General features: G+C 42.2%; 1 protein-coding gene across 1 annotated transcript in view; it reads left to right on the forward strand.

Moving 5' to 3' along the window:
• Window positions 1-6,100: 6,100 nt before the first annotated feature.
• LOC118419671 (protein stum homolog) overlaps window positions 6,101-17,831 on the forward strand; it is a 20,091-nt gene continuing 8,360 nt past the window's right edge. Inside the window, exons 1-2 of the mRNA XM_035826189.1 lie at window positions 6,101-6,800; window positions 14,013-14,192. Of these exons, the coding sequence (XP_035682082.1) occupies window positions 6,488-6,800; window positions 14,013-14,192 (493 nt within the window). The 5' untranslated portion in view covers window positions 6,101-6,487. The remainder of the gene's footprint in view (window positions 6,801-14,012; window positions 14,193-17,831) is intronic.

Genomic DNA, 17,831 nt, shown 5'->3' on the forward strand with positions numbered 1-17,831 from the left:
GCGTTACCATGGGAACGTGGATTCTGGAAGGTAGGTTGTGCGTCAGAACTTAAGCAGGTTTTACTAACTAGCTCCAGGGGTGTATCGGTGTGCGGCAGGAGCACAATCAGTCTTATGCTATGGTTATGACTAGAGGAGATTACAGTCCTGAAAATAGGGTCTGTAGATATGGATTCTCTTTTTTGCAGATTGTGGACCGAGGTGATCCAAACAGTTGAACAATACAAAACTAAATGCTTCAGGCAACTGATGTTTTAAAGTGACATTGTAAGTATACAGATATTGTTAAATTCACATTGAACAATCCTTCGTCAACTGTTACAAAGAGGAGCCAGGAGCTCATCTGTGAGGCTGCTACCAGCTGAGCTACAGGGACATTCCTTGGAAGCAGTGTACTTGCTTAACTACCAGCTATTAGTGAGGAGGTCAAAAAGAATACAAGTTCCATCAGACTAACATCGCTGGCTGAAAAAAAACAGTAGAAGTTAGCCAAATAGGGAGAATAATTTGCCTGGGGAGTTAGGCCACCATGGGATTCATTTGCCTTCCGAGGATAAGTTTTACCCTTCCCACAGACTCTCTCTCTTGGCCGATTGTTCATCGCATCCATGACCCGTAAGAAGGCTTGGTGCAAGGCTTATCTATCCGATATAATTTGTTCACGCTTCTAACACACCATGATAACCCTGAGATGAATGCCTCCTGGATAATTCGTCAACGGATCAACCATAGCGCGAATGACGTTCGTCCAGATACTTTTCTGTCAACGCCTCCGCTTTCTCACATCAATATTGGCAATTTATCTTCTTATTAATGTGGAATGATTCGAATCATGGGTCTTCATATGCACACCGAGACGAAATTGGTTTTGCTGGAAAGAAGTTCGCACTAGACTAAGTAATAACGTACGAGTCCTTAAATACAGGGATGCATTTATGATATGAAAACATACTCCTTTACACGTAAATTCCAATGTGAAAAGAATATGACTTCGCAGTAAGAAAGGTACATCAAAGGGCATACATGCAACAGTGCAAGCCTTTAAGAGTTATTATATGAATACCATAAAGAGGGCTTACCAGTGCCAACATTTCTACTGCCTCCCTCATGGCAAAGATGGCTGGTGGCAGAAAGATTTTTGAAACGTTGGAAATTTATCATCCATCTTTAACGTTAACAATCTGGCGATTTGATAACATAAAAATAAAGAGAAACAATTTCAGCTAAATGAAGCAAACCATACTTCAATCATGTACTTTGTTCAACATATTTTAAGTCGACCACATAAACCTGTCTAAACGACATCCTCTAGTGTTTCCATGAGGCATCTCAGCAAAAGAAACTACCGCGCTGCCATGTGTATATCATCGATGTTCCATTTACTTTCCTGTTTCACTGAACGTACCAGTGTCGAAATTGCTTGGTTTTTCTAGTAATCGCCAGGCACCTTGCATTAGCAATCGCACTTTCGGCATCGCCCGCACACCTGTGGCTTTGAACCTAGCACTGGTACTGAATTGGCTGCTGCGTCTCTGCCATATATTATCCTGCCCAGGAGGCACGATTGCAGAAAAAACACTTAACATTGACGACTATAGCTAAGGGCTTTATAGATGAACGTGTCACTGTTTAAATGGTTAGTGGAGCTCGAGGTTTTCTCTAGATTCATGGCCTTGCCTCCACAATGATCTACCCGGTTTTAATAGAAGTACAAGGTTTATAACGTTGTCAGAGAAAACATTCGGATTGACATTTATAAGGATTATGGACTGTCAAAATGTTATAACTGACTATTTATCGGCTTTTTCCAGAACGCACAACTGTAAATGATGTTGCCAATCTTAGTGAAGCTTTGAGGAGGTACCTCACTACTACTCTCTAAGCAGAGATCGTTTCCTCCTTCTGCTTGACTGTCAGTAAACGGGTTCTAATCAGAGGAAGGTACTTGTAACAGTGTCTTCCTTTAACTACTACCTGGAGATGAGTACCTCTTGAATTTCGAAAGGAGGCGCAAGTTACCCAGGAACAAGCTGTAGGAATTCTGCAGCTGCAGTCCCCTTCCCAACCGACAGATCGCGAACGTAACTTGGCCATGCTGATTGCGATCGGGCAAGGCCCTGTTTCCAGCTGCATTCATGAGATATGGCCTGCCTCAATCAGGTGTCACAGCCCCAATTCCATTTCATTCTGGACGGAATGCCTGTGCATGTTCGCTGAACAGTTCATCTGCGTACCGCTGTCTCTCGGTGCAGTGACATTCGACGTAGGTCGTCATGTGGTTTTGATGTCGTCAATTTTCAAGCAGGCGGTGACAGAACCAAAAGTCGACAGGACAGCCTTTTCCGCAGCAAGTTTTGTACCACATGTGCACGAATATCTCGAGAATGTTGATAGGCTTGGTGGTGGCATATTTGGCCCATCAAAAGAAAACAAATCTAATACATGTACCTGGTTTCGTTCGCATGGAATTTTGTACATTCATTCTGGACACAATGCATATGAATCAATGAAGCACAAAAGTGTTGCTTGAAATGAAGCCGCCACGGACCCTACTCTTATGACAAGGCGTTGAAATCCACAGGAAGTCGACCGATATACAGCAGTGCTTTGACACATATCCTTAAACAGTTGATTGTAACCCGTCTCCAAACAAGTCAATACTTTGACAATTCCGCTCAAGACACCAAGGAAGACTCCTATTCCCGGGCAGATGTCGAAAGGTCGACTCTGTGCTTTACATGTGTTTTTGATGCATTTTTTACGTCTTTCTATTGGCCCATCTTCATTCTCATTGCACCTGTCTCCTGAGAGAATGACGTAGAAATTGAATGTCTCAAATACGCGTACTGATCCGAACCCTACACCCGTTTGGAGATTCTCGGCGGCTTGTTGCCTGTCCGCACTGTCGGACGCTGTGATCCGTCAGTGTTCTCTAACAAGGCAGTGCATATGGATGGCCCACTTTAGCCGGCGATCCGAGTGGAAATTGGGGCATAGTTAGGCAGGCATGATTATTTTCTGACCCTCATACGTCAGGCACGTGTCCCAAAAGTAGACGTACAAACAGCATGCAAGTTATAACAACTTTTACATGCAAATGTTAGGAACAACAGCGAAAGCGGCTTCCAACTCGTGTCTATCACTGTCTTCCTTTATAACATGAACCATTGATTAGTCACCGATCTAGTCATTGTATAGAGCTATAGCCTATCTAAATAACTGATCTATTGTAATCTTTCACTATAGCACATTCTTAAAAAAGACATTGATCGCTACCTAAACACAGCGTTATTTCTTTGAGACTTTTACAGTTGGGCACATGTAAAGATGAGAATTAATGATCAATCGCGTGTAACTATGTTATACAGTTGTGTTCTTTTTTGTTAGATATATATCTGCAAAGATGGAAGGATGCCTACTTTTGTAAATGCGCATGTGAAATATCACGTGAATCACGTACATGTACAGTGCATTCCGTGGCATGACCTCATTGTAAAATGACAAATCGCTGCCTTTCATGATATTAAACATAGAACTATTAGAAGTAAAAACTTAAGTGCCCTTGATGTATCAATCATCTTCATCTTCTGTAGGTGCTCTTCACCCGACATTGTCACCGAGCTTTTAGAAAATGGGTACCATTTATCAACGAGTTTCCGCTATCCAGGCTGACACGTGTCGCACCCAACCACAACGCCAATAAAAGAAGGAACTGGGCTTTCCAGCTTGATCTCTGTCTGAGTGTCACATTTGGTTATCACGGTGAAGGGCCGTCTGGCATGACGATGAGAAGGGGGCTATAGGAGAGGCATAAAACCACTGTCAGTAACTGAGTTGGTTTGTGGCAGAAGAGCGAGTGAGAATAGTCCTTTCATGGCGATGGAATATCTACACTGCTGACGTAAATGTCTATCATCGACAACATGAAGTGGCCATCTTTAAACGATTTATATCGCAGCTGCACAGACAACGTACGTCCATATACGTTCTCGGCCGCATTTCGGGTGTAATCTACGTACTGGCTGGCATGTGGCCATCATGACTGACTAGTACTGTGCCTTACAGGAGATTCGGCCTATTTATGGAGCGGTAATGACCCCAATAGGACGGCTGTCTATAAGAGTCCCAGGGCAGAAGCCGTTTTCCTTTCAAAAGACAGCATTTAGAGACAGTACTTTTGGAAATTCTTCATACATCCATCTCAAAGTCTTGAGCACGTAAAAAAACACAGCGAAATTTGTTCGGGGGTGGGGGTGGGATTGAACCGATAAAATTCAAGTATTGAAGCAAAACATAGATGGTGCCTCCAGTGGATCTATAAACCAGTAAATGTCTTAGACATTTTATCTTGGTATGTGTGCCTTGGTCAGATAGTATATGACATCAAACAAGTATTCGGAACATGTAAGTCATCCGATCCATATCTCTACCGAAAACGTAGAAATTCATATTCCACTGCCAGTAAAAAAAGAATCCTCGGATACCTAGAGTACAAATAGAGTAGTAGTTACAACTATTTTACTTATTTACCGACTGATGATGATGACATCTATGCTGCATGCCATTGTTTGTTTTGATAGCAGTTATCAATCGGGCGTGAGTTTGTAATAAACATATCTGCTGACGGGCGTTGTTCAAAACATAACGGGATCTGGGTTAGTAGACCGTTGACATTCTATCTTGGCTATTCAAAGTGTACAAATAGGCCAAGTACAAATAGACTTAGAATAGTTACATCTACTAAATATTCATAGAGGTTATATTTTCACTAGCGTTTGTGTGGCTGTGTGACTGGGAACAAGATAACTCAAGAACGGCTGGATGGATTAGTTTCATACTTGGTGTGTTGGTAGGGCGTGGCAAAAGCTAAAAATGAGTAGATTTTGGGCCCCCTAGCAGCTTCCCTTGGCACTGCAGCGTAACTTCCGGTTTTGCTATCTCGTGTTCTGAACAAGCTATAGTTACGACTTTCGGATGTTAGATAGCTCTTGTGCTCAGGAAGAAGTGACATAAGTTTGGGCGCCCAGTGGCTACTTTTGGGATAGCAGGGACATTTTGTCAAGAACTTCTAAAGAGAATAACTCAAGAAAGAAACAACAGATTTTAATGATATTTGGTCTGTGGGACAGATTTCAGCCTCCTAACATTCAATTTTGGAACTGCATGTGACTTTTTGTCAACTCATTCCAAAGAGGATAACTGCAGAGAGGAACGAGGGATAATGGCATGCATGTTATGCAAATGAGGGCTTAATTTTCATAACTAATTAGGAAATTGTATAATTCTATTGTTTTCCATAACTGTACTTATATAAATACAACACATGTTCATGATGAGGAACTGATTTGCATAACATATGCAAAAATTGCAAAACCGCTTAATGATTAATGATGTGAATTTCATACTTGTGACATGTGTATATCAGTCAATGATGAACGTCAATATGCATAAATCATGTTAAAGTCATTTGCATAGAAGTTAACAAAAACCTCTAGATACTCTAACGTTAGTTGCTATTTATTCCATCCTTAATCTATTTTTTACCATTACTGTATTCTCGTGCACCATTGCTTTGCTCTGTTTGCATTAAGCCCGCGGGAGTGGATCTGCAATAAAACTATTATTAAAAGGCACTGACGGATATTACTGAAACCTCTTGCCGCCCCTCCGTGACTGATGTTCCGCGGGACTGTTCAATACGCACCTGTCACCGCCACGGCTCAATAAGGTAAGATCTGCAGGGTGACATGAAAGCTGCTCTGAAGGCGCATTACTTTCAGCTTCCTTTATAGTACGGGCCGTCTGTCAGATTTTGGTGTGTGTGTATGGTGCGTGTGTGAACTGGAGGCCGTTAGTATACCTCAATTTACCTCAGTCTGAGATGTTTTTTTCCACGACGAAGCCTTAGTCTCTGAGCATTTGCGTCCCTGGGCGAAGTAGAAAATGTCTTACATTGAAGTTTTAAGAGATAGCACACCTGACAGGCCTCCCGACCTAGGTACCCATATATAGTAAGTGCCACCACGATAACGTGACCTGGGCGCTTACAGCTCGCGACCTCTGTATGATGAAACAGGGACTAAACCAATAGGGGGACTCCATTATAATAGGGAGACATATTCGCTATATGGCGGCTCTGGGATTAAATTCTTCGCCACTCGATCCCAACTGATCATGTGCACGCGACGTTGCCCTTTCGATCGATGTGTAAAGGTAGTGCTGAGGTAGGGACGTACAACTCCTAACGTTGTGAATTGTAACTGAATTCTACACCACATTCACTGCAAACAGTGAACTACATGCAGGCTACAGCTGGTTGACACCGGGCATGCTTGCTGGACCGGCTTTTTTAGGAGTGCTTGTCTGTCAGCGCAGTGCGTACGCCGTTCAGTGACAGCCTGAACAGTTGCTGCTAGTGCTGCACATAGCGGCCACACCAGCCCCAGCCTTACACAGTCCGTGAGTAGACAGAGTAGCAGATAGCACCATGACTGGTTCAACAGAACAGGAACCGCAGGCGGAGGAGGTAAAGGCGACCACCCCAGCGGAGGAGACCATCCCGCTGCAGGATGATGCTGAGGCTCGGAAGGATGACCCGGCTGGTGCCGAGGCGGACCCGGAAAGCGCGGCCGGCTCGCCCAGCCGATCGGAGAGCAAGCTCCAAAGAGGAAGGAGGTCGATCAAGAAGAAGACGCAGTACATTATCAGAGAAAAGCACGGCCCTATGAGAAATGCCATTCCCTACATGCCAATGCCGGTCGCTATCATCCTATGTGTGTTGAACATCCTCCCTGGAGTTGGTTAGTAACCCGATAAATAACATCATATTGTAGTTGTGCATGTAACGCCGTCATCATGTGGGTCATATCCATATATGGTACATCCACATTTAGTTCCCTACGGTTTGTTTTGGTCGTGTTTGTATACAGTGGGATGTTTCCCAGCACGTAGAAATGTTGTTTGTGTTTGCTCTTACGAATGGCATGTCTTAATTTGTCTGGTGTGTGGCTGTGTACGATTCTGTACCATAGCAAACATGCACTAGTTTGTGGGGGTAGATAGCCACGCTGGGAATGCTAGACAGTACAAGCTGGTTTCCGTTAGTCGGAACTGGTACGAGGTATAGGTTTCCTATATTTGTACAGCTGACAAATACTGCAACAACGAACATTGGCATTGTATTTCCATGTCTCGGGGCATGGTTATTCCAAACATTGTATCAGTGATGTCTATGGCGGTAACTATATGTGTGGTTTATATAACAATTCCAAAGTTAAGCACAACAAGTAAAAGCTTGTATTACGACAAGTGACTTGTTATGTACTACGAGGTAACATGACAAGCAACTATCCCAGTGCCTTACGAACTTAATAAGGCCACGTTGCTGATGCGAGGCGTGCGAGCGTGCGAATGAAAAAAAGAGTTTGGCCAAAACAGTTGCCTTCATTCTCAAGATCTAAGTGGTCAGGAAGGCTAAACAAATGACCAAACACACAGAGTATGGAATACCGAACAATGGATTCTTCATTTTTGGTCTTTCACATCTTCTGCGTTGACCTGGAATTAGCAATGACATTGTATGACATTAGTACATGTTTACCGATATGTTTTTGTTTTGTTTAAATTTACGGCATATATTTACTCATTTTGTATAATTTACAGCACGGGTTGAAATTTTCTCTTTCGGAAACGACCGAACATTGATGCGCGCGTGGATGTCATCCATATAATCCAATCAACACGGCCTAACGCAATAATACTAAATAAAGCACATTATAGTGCCAATTTACTCACATGCAGGTCATTGAAATTCACGCCTAATGTCGAAGAGGTTACAAGGATGCCCCTCGACCTCTTTGCGAAGTGGAGCGACTATATGAAGGAGGCCCCTATGATTGCCCGTGGGCAGCATTTTGAAACGAGAATATGTACGATTCCACTCAACACGAATAACCACAAAATATCATGATGCTTTTGGCTAGTACGTATACATAGGTTATTTTTGGATGCTATCTAATGAAGATTTCAAGTGGGCTGTGCATTGACGAAATGTGCGCGATTGTATCTCAGCCTGGGCGGCATTAAGGTTGATTTGATACCATACATCATGATGTTAGATAGGTTGGTGGTGGAACGAGATAACGATTCATCAAAATATTACCTTGACACTCACATACATACACACATACACATAAACACACACACACACACACACACACACACACACACACACACACACACACACACCACACACACACACACACACACCGCACACACACACACACACACACACACACACACACACACACACACACACACACTCGCGCGCGCACGCGCGCACGCACACACACACACACACACACACTCGCGCGCGCACGCGCGCGCGCACGCGCGCACGCACACACACACACACACACACACACACACACGTACATACATACACACACACACACACACACACACACACACACACACATACATACATACACATGTTTGCATATACACACACACAACCATAGGGGTTGGGCGTAACAGATATGATGAATGGTTTAATGGGCTGAGCAGAGACCATGAAGTTCCGCTCTTAACGAATTACATTTGTCATTCCCAGTATGTTTCCTCTCAGAGTGATGGATTTTTTTTCGTACGAAAATAAATGGCTCCTTGCTTTGACTTTCAACCTACTACCAAAACCGGAGTATTCTATTTTCATTAGAGCAATAAGGCCTTATTTAGGGCATTTTATACTTGCTTATACGACTCGTATTTCTCGTACTTGAACGTGTTCACACAATCTTTAGCTTTGGAGATTAACACACACAGGCGCCCACAATTTCCAAGCAAATGTTAGGATCCGACTCAGTCTCAGTGTTTTATGCATGCTTTTCCAACATCTAGGACGGATTTCTAGTGTTGCACGTTCAATATTCTAGATCCGGTGAAAAGTTTAATGGCACAAAAAGACGTAGTAAATATCGCAAATTCACACGTTAAACACTGAGACTTGGCTGGATCCTTACATCTGCCTAAGGTTTACATACGCACATTTCAGTCCTTCTTCAGTAGATGTATCCACCAAACAGCAGTTGTCTCTAAATGTAAAAGGTTGATGTAAGACAATAGTGATGTGCGGCACGCGATACCACCACCATACGGCACGCTCTCATACCGATCTCCGTGAAGCGGAAAATTGTTTAACCTTCACGACCAGCTCGACTGTCTCAAGAAATCAATGCGTGCGCGTGCGGGAACGGCAGGGCGCGAGGAGGCGTTCTCACGTACAGCTAAATCATCGCAACTTTAGGAAAACTGTAAAACAAGTTGCACGGAGAGGCTATGGCGAAGTAACAGCGATTTACAACATGTTGTTTAATGACTACCGTAACGCAAAAGTAGGGTAATATCAACGTCGATTTTTAGATATCGAGCAGCGACTTCAGAGAATGCTAAATTGTTGATAGAGGACTCCCTAGGGTGTCAGCCTTGTGTAATTGCACACAGATCACTTCGCACCGCCATGTAGAGATTGCCACGTCCTACATTAGGCAAATTTCAAAATCCATCGGCCAACGCCATCCTTAGAGCTGGCTTTATGACAAAAGCAAACTTACAAAAAATGTCTCCCAGTAGCAGGCAAACGTGCGATAAAACAATCTTACAACTAGTTATAGCAGCCATACTTAACTGAAGTGAACCATGATGCTTTTTTCCTCTGGCAAGCCACTTCTCTATGACTGTCGTGTTCAGCCGGGCACACGGAGTCACCCCTACTGTCTAGATAAGACTTTTGTGTTCTTCTACGTGCATAGGTTTAACGCCTGAGACAAACATCTGAACATCAAACATAACGATCCTACGTCAATGATACATTTGTAGTTGTGCAGTCGACGGAGTCGTGGGTAAAACGCATTTTCTTTACCTAGGAACGACAGTGTGACAAATCATTCACAAAGTGCGAGTCACAGTTGTAAGGCGATACAAGTGCGATACATCATAGTGGGAAGTAGACAGGACAGATTTTGTTGATTTGTATAGAGAGCCTTGAGAAACCATCTAATCTGTCTTTTCTGTGCGTAGACAATTGTATATCTTTTAACGAAGATTCGATAAGCATGTTGGAATCAGTTATTACTGTTAGATTGTCACATCGTCAAGGGACGCCGATTTGCCCTAATGAGAATATTGCCTAAAATCGATACAAATCACGTTGGCAAGTTAGATACAACTCGCGGACGGTAATGTTACATACCTGTATGTACAATCAGTAGCCAATATTGCAAAAGGGAAATGGTGCGTGAATCAAATATGACACTGAAATACAGCTATGAAAAATAACATTGCATCAACAGCAAACCCAAGAGCTTACAAGTTCTATAGATAGCCATCAAGTCTATGTCTATTCAGTAGAATGAACATATGTCTACATAAGACATACATGCAATGATAGCTTCAACGTTCCGAATCACGACAGCATGTCGTTAATTCAGGATTGGACTCTATGGTGCCGCACGCTATGAAAGACGTCGGCTGTGGATAATTACCTCCCCACGGGGCCCACGATTGACAAATAGAACCATTTGATGGCTGCCAGAGCCGAGAGTTATATGTCTTCATGACGTCACAGACGTACGTAGAGCACTTCGACAAGACTCGTTAGACAGAAAAAAGATCTGAAGTTGATCTGATAAACTGTATGCACAGATATTTCATAGGACACACAAGCTGTCCAAATTTTTTCCTATATTGTCTCTGTGTTTATGATCACCTCTAACATTTGTAATTTGATGATGGAATCGTTTCGTTGCAGAGTTTGATTTCGAAAACGTATAGAATATGATGCATGCGCAATTCAGTCTTTTTTTTTAAATATTTGAAACTATAAATGTATACCATTATGTCGATGCTCTTGTTGCAAAACATACGTATGTCCATCTACCGAGTTACATATATCGGCCACTTTGAAAACGTTTAGTATTCAGGTTACATATATTTGTTACGTAAAACGTTTTGAAAGAGGTGTACACTAGGGGTGGGTACCGGTACAGAAAATTCAGGTCCAGGTCCGATTCAGGTCCAGAGGATCAGGTCCAGGTCCGGACCTGAACCTGGACCTGATTTAGTATGACTCATACCAATGGTCCATTTCACTACAAGGAAGTTTGTTTGGTGTAGTATTAGACTAACACTTTTTTTAAATCCTACAATGCTAACTGCACTTGTACGATTGGCTGTAAAACTTGGTAGAAGTCACTTTAAACTCTACTCTACTTCACTCTTGTTATTTTCTTCCACCTGCAAGCGCCAAATGTGTGAATGCCTAATAAAATAATCTGTTAATTTTCTAATCGGTCCAACATCCGGTCCACCTAATTTTTTCAGGTCCGGTTTTTCTGGACCGGTCCGATAAGAAAAACCGGTTTTGTACCGGTACGCTGTACCGATACCCAGCCCTAGTGTACACTATAAAATCTGCCAGTATAGGTCTGTGGAGAAATGTTAATGGATGATACATGTGGGGCCGTTCTTTATGCCTTTCTTCCCGTGATGTCTTCTCATTACACTAATGGATCTCGTGATGATTTAAAGTTCTTAAGAGGTTCATAACATTACCACCCATCCACTTTCTGATTCATTTTTCTGCAACTCAGCAGCTCCCAGGGGAGCGCTGTCCCAGCATCTGTTCCGAGTCTATGATACATGTTAGGTATGGTGCTACAGGGTTGTGTTTGTGGTCACGCCATGGCTCTGTCCTTGGTACTGAATGTGTGGGTCAGTAGACACTGTACACATAACCCATGGACAAGGTGCGTGTTTATAGATACTTGGTTCTGGGGGGGCATTGGGCTAACGGGGATCTGAACATCATATCCTTGGTGCTGAAAATTGGGTGTAAGGAAAAAACAAAACCCTGTACATGAAGTTCTGAACAGCTAAACGTTGCTATAAAGAGACAACACTTAATTGATTTCTATAACATCGCGTAGAAAATACTCTATCAAGAATTAATGTAAAGCTGCATTCCGCACTACGGATTATATTGTAACAAGTCCAAAGCACTTATTGTAAAGCTGTGCACAGTTGGTGTTGATCCTAGCTGACAAAGGCAGATAGCTTTTCGGTTTGTGGACGAGTAGAAGGCTACGGACGTCATTCTGTTAGCACCATCTTCCAAATCATCTAACGCTTCGATGGATGTCCCGTCTTGCTCATCCCATCTACTGCATTATCGTCGGTGATGTCTACAGTCAGCGGGAAGCTCTGTTAGACAGACCGCGGGGTAGCCGTCCATTAATCATTCCTGGATGTCTGAGCAGAAGTGCCAGTTTCCATTAGCCGCAGATTTAGTCATAAGATAAACAGACAAGTCTGGAATAACCCCTTCTATTCCGGGCTGGCCTTCTGGGGCCACTGGCGGCTTACCCATTTAACATGCGGCCTGCTCCTCTAAAGTACTTTTATGGCGGTAAAGCAAAGTCATTTCAATCAGTTTTCACTCCTCCTGGCCTTTCAAAGTAGCTTTCAATCTTGGTTTGTGATGACATTTCACATCTTACTGTTTCACTTTAAGACGACCAGCATGACCAGAATTTTCCATATACATTTTATCAAGTAGTTATCAAGTTTATTATTGTCCAGCACTCGTGGCCTACTCAATGTGTGGCAGATGATCTTGCAATTGATCTTAAACAGCAATTCTCTCTATCTTAGTTAAGTAGAATTTACTATACCATGTTATCCTTACACTTTGGGTGTAAAGTAAGAATTTCTTTACGTGAAGTCTATCCTTTCCAGAGCTTGATCGCAAACCGAAAATTGATGAGTGGTTTAAAGGTGATGTGTTTGGAATATTTATATTTTGTGGTTGTGCTCGGCTGAAAACGCAAGCCATTGGCATTGCAAAGCATCATTGCGCGGTCACAGTGATTATCTACCTGAAAAGACATAATGATTCGCCTCATTTCAGGATGACTGCTTGACGTTTAGTATCTTCAATACCAAACGCGATAGAATGTGAGGAACTAGCGATGGATTCCGCCTTCACATGCCAAGACACAGTGGATTAACAGCACATTCCCATACGACCTGAAAAAAAACTATGCTACAAACTCTGAGACCTTTTTTCACCATGATCATAGATGCATACTCATACCGCCATCAGGGGTATTCTACGAGTCATGATCAGAGTGGTAATGAGACGATTATTATAAATATCGCTGCTGTGAAAAGAAAATGGAAAATCGATAAGGTTGATAACCTCGGTACACGTCCAGCGGTCAGAGCTGCTAACCATATATATCTCACCGAGTCACGTCAATGGGAGGTCGGAAAATGGTAGATAGTTTCTGTTATAGTATTATTCCGAACAGAACAGGAATGGTGCGCCGTTTTGTTAGACTTCCTGCAGTTCGAATTCTTTAGTGTCGTCCCAGTTCCAACACTGCAAATGAGCCATGGGCAGCATGCATCATTTATTACCTTTCTGTTCACCTAGGTATCTATATCGTAATCATAAACTATATAAAATCACCGGGGGATCGTTTATTAGGCTTAATATTAACTTCGGCTCCCGACTGGGAGTTGAGGTTTATAGAGATTTTGCATTTTACATGAAACATTGGCAACTCATAGCGTTATCGCAGAATAGTAATATTTACGATGCGGTACAGTTCAATTTAGCATATTGTCGAGCCAATCGAGCACATCTCGGGTGTAGACTGTGGTCAGTTTTTCAAGTACGCCTGGATAAAAACTACGTATACGGACACATGATTTGACACGGCGACCTGTTACATAGACACTAAACCAAGTTACACTAAACATTACTGTAGCAGCATTTTCCATGGCTAGCGACCTAGCTACCTCGTCTGGCATGTCTACATTTGGCCAATTTCTACTATTTTTCCAGCTACCTGTGGAGCCTGGTAGCTAGGATAAAACTTCCATACGGACTTCATACGGATTTGAATGTATACACAAGTGTGAAACCTTCTGTACGATGTTTGTCCGCACAGGTACGTTCCTGTCGGCGTTCTTCACGCTGTGCTGCCCGGTGCCTGGGATGAAGGACGAGCCGAAGACGAAGCCGTTCTCCTACTGCCTGCTGGCGGCCTTCGTGCAGATCGTCCTGGCCATCATCATCGTGGGCTGGATCCTCAGCTTCTACTGGGGCGTCATGTTCATCGTCATCTCCTGTAAGTGTGTCTTCCTAGAACTCTGTCACACATTCAGCACCTTCTCACGACCACTCCAAAACTTAAGTCGGTTGGGAGAAGCCTGGAATTCATTATATTCTAGCTCCAGTTCGCTTCTCTGATCGGATCGGAGCAGAAGATGATTTTTTTTCAAAATGTACAGTTCCCTGGTGCTGACGACTTTTAAAGACCAGTGGGCAATCTCGCCAACCAACTACAGATGACATTGCTCACGACTTACCCTCCACCATGACAGGAGCAAAATTCAGATCTCTTGATAGGGAAACAGATGTCTTAGAAGTCCCTTGTTGATGGCTGGCTCTGTTTCAGCCCGCTCTAAAATTCTAAGGCATCAAATTAAAATCGTGCGACGACGTACGACGAATGTGACCTACGTCCGTGTCGTAAGTGTTTACCAGACTACCTGGGGTAGTAAAACAGTAGAAATTGACCAAATAGGCTGAATAATGTGCCAGATGAGTTAGCAGACGGTCCAATATTATTCAGTATTCATGACTTGTGCTGGTAAGACCTCTATCCATGACTTTCAGGGTGGTCTAAACCTCTTTACCTGTAACAGCTTCCATTGACTACAAAATAGTTCTACGACAAAACACCCCAAGAAAGCACGAAATATTACCCGTGAAATAGAAGTCGTTTGCCAACATCCTGCATTTTATCGCCCATCATTCCAAACAAATTTACAACTTCATGTTTCATTCAACTTCAAATTTCATGCACCTCCATACGTAAATTATGTAAAATGCAGCACAGGGAATATAATAATGATGACAAAACATAGATAGGCCATATGCCGCGATGTTCTGTGCAGATTGCCAGTATAATAACTGCACATCTAGTTGACATTATCCTTTTAAATTGCAACCGATGAGTGAAACCAATGAAATATTACGTCACAGGCGAACGGCGAACGTCACAGGCGAACGTTTATCGTACAAAGCTTTATGTATTTGATGGGTGGACTCCTTAATGCTTTCCACGACGAAACAACGTCCTCATCCATCATAACAAAACAAACTGCGTGCCGCGTAACCCCGCATGACATTCCATTACCTCGCCACACGAGCTAAGCTACCTCTCCGGCCTCATTCTCAAACTATAGCGTCAACATCCGTCTTCTACAGCTACTTCCTATGTGGATTGACCAATTTTCCTTGGCCGTACTGATTGGGAAACCCGTATCTATTGATTTTCTTTGTACGTCTTGAAACTTCGTTTGTCATTTGACCAGCTATCCATCTCCGGGGTTAGTTAACACACCTGAGCCCTGGAAGATTTGTCACCATTACCATTACGCCTTACATACACCTAGTATCGTCATGGGTGGAGTTGTAATTACTGTGCGAAACCACTAGGTGCGATTTTTTTTAATAAGGCTATGTTGATTTGATTATATGGATGACATCCGCGCGCGCATCATTTTTCGGCTGCTTCCAAACAAGTGCTTTAAAAAAAGCTGTATCTTGCCGGGTAGTAGGGATTTCGTCAGGAAAAGGTACCTCGGCGCTTCACCAGTGTTCATCAGTAAACATGAGGATCACATCAAAATAATCAGAAACAACCAGAACAAGTGCTTTAAAAAAGCTGACATTTTGCTAAGGTTTGCATGTGTGAACGTTTTTCTAGTTATTAGAATGTCATGTAAATAGAAATAGAGTAACTAAATCTGATATGGTCGCATGGAGAGATTCACCAATATGCAAATGAGGTTTGTCCAGGAATATAAGAATGAACATGTTTAGTGAAACTTTTTGTCATACAGGATGCAATTATTTTCGAGAAAATCAGTTTCTTCTCGTGCAATTATGTGATATAGATGTTGAATGGGCATTTTAATGAAAGTTAGAACGACATATACCCTACATGTACATGTCTGTTCGTTCATTCAAATATCCCAACAGCGGAAAAATGCAGAACTACAACAGAAATTCCCAAATGTTCTGGTCAAAAGACAAAAGTATTGTTTACTAGTACTTTAATGGTGTAAAAAAAAATTAAAAAAAAGAAAGTTGAAAACCTCGTTTTAAAAGGTTTAAAGGGTATAGAAATGTATGGCATAGACTGCAAGTCGCAAAATGCAAAAATAAACGTTGTTTTATTTTTACAATTAAAGAATGATGAATCCATTCCAGTGAAGTTTTACCCTCTAAACTAATTAATAAGTTTTACCCTCTAAAATAATCCCCCAGTGTAGGGAGATATTGGAAATTTACCTCATTAACATAATCTATGTCAGATGAATTAGTGGCACAATAAACCGGTATTGTAAAACTTTTTGACCCACAATGAGTATGCATTATTCTTTATTACAAAATAAATTCCTTCTGATGCAATTTTTGATATATCTTTATGATAAACATGGGTTAAAGCGTAGATTTATTTACGCTGGACCACATACGTCTAAAATACAGTTTTGATACTGGACTGCAATGTAACCCTTGTCTAACTAAGCCATAAAATTGGGCAAAGAGAAAAGGGCCTTTTGAAGGGCCTTTGGAAGGGCTGGGTTAACATTGAACCATTGATTGAACCATTGAACCATGGAAAATATCCGCCACATTATCTTGCCGGGCGCAAGCCCGGCAAGATAAAAACGTTTTGAACCATACAGTATATCGTACAAAACAGCTGCAAAATGAGCAAATATATGCAGTAGATTGCACAAAATATTGGAAAAAGTATACTAATGCCATAAAATGCCAATGTCAACTCAAAGAGCAAGGAATAAGATGTGAAAGCACTAAATTGAAGAATCTACTGTTTGGTATACCATATTCCTTGGATTCAGTCATTTGTTCAACCTTACTGATCACTTATATCTTATAATGAAGGCAAATTTTATTTTTGGCCAAACGTTTTTTTTTGCTCGCACGCTTGTATCAGTTTTTTAGTTCCAAGATGATGTCATCCATATAATCAAATCAACGTGGCCTAATTGGTTGAGTTAAGATGAAAGTTAAAGGGTTTGAAAAGGTTTTGACTCAGATCCATCCAGCTGCTTGGGCAGCTGCCATCTTTGATTCTTATTCCTCGTATGTCTAACATTCATCAAGGATCATCAAAGTGCCAGACAAGATGAATTACCGTTTCATGGAAACTTCGGATTTATGTTGTGGCTTCCAGGTATTGAAAGATGAATCCGAAGTTTCCTGGAACAACTGCAGATGTTTATGCATCGGCCGTTCCCACTCTTGAATGTATTGTATATCATTTTGTGTATATTCTAAGTTAAAAGTATGTGTGCTGTAGATCCAATTCCGCCCAGTAGTGCCTCTTGCAGTACGGCTAAGGCTTGAGTACGGCGACACCGTGTGTCTTCCTTGAGTGTTCAAATAAGAAGAAAAACACGACAGGTCATTTTTTAAAGATTAACTTACAGCTATAGTATCATTACACCTCTCATCACATTCGCTGCCCGATATCAGTGCTACAGTACGTGATGAAGCACTTTCTTTACCCAGTAGAGCGTAAAGATGGAAAGATATACGTACACAACGACCTACCCCGGTCTCAAACCGATCGTTTGGACGGTAATTTAGAGAGTCTGTGATTCCCGGGGGCAGTTAAGCGGACCGCAAAAGATAGCCTTATCTCTGCTCGTGATCGGGAAAACAACCA

Source organism: Branchiostoma floridae, chromosome 1 (genome assembly GCF_000003815.2).
Source record: "Branchiostoma floridae strain S238N-H82 chromosome 1, Bfl_VNyyK, whole genome shotgun sequence".
Taxonomy (NCBI): Eukaryota; Metazoa; Chordata; class Leptocardii; order Amphioxiformes; family Branchiostomatidae; genus Branchiostoma; species Branchiostoma floridae.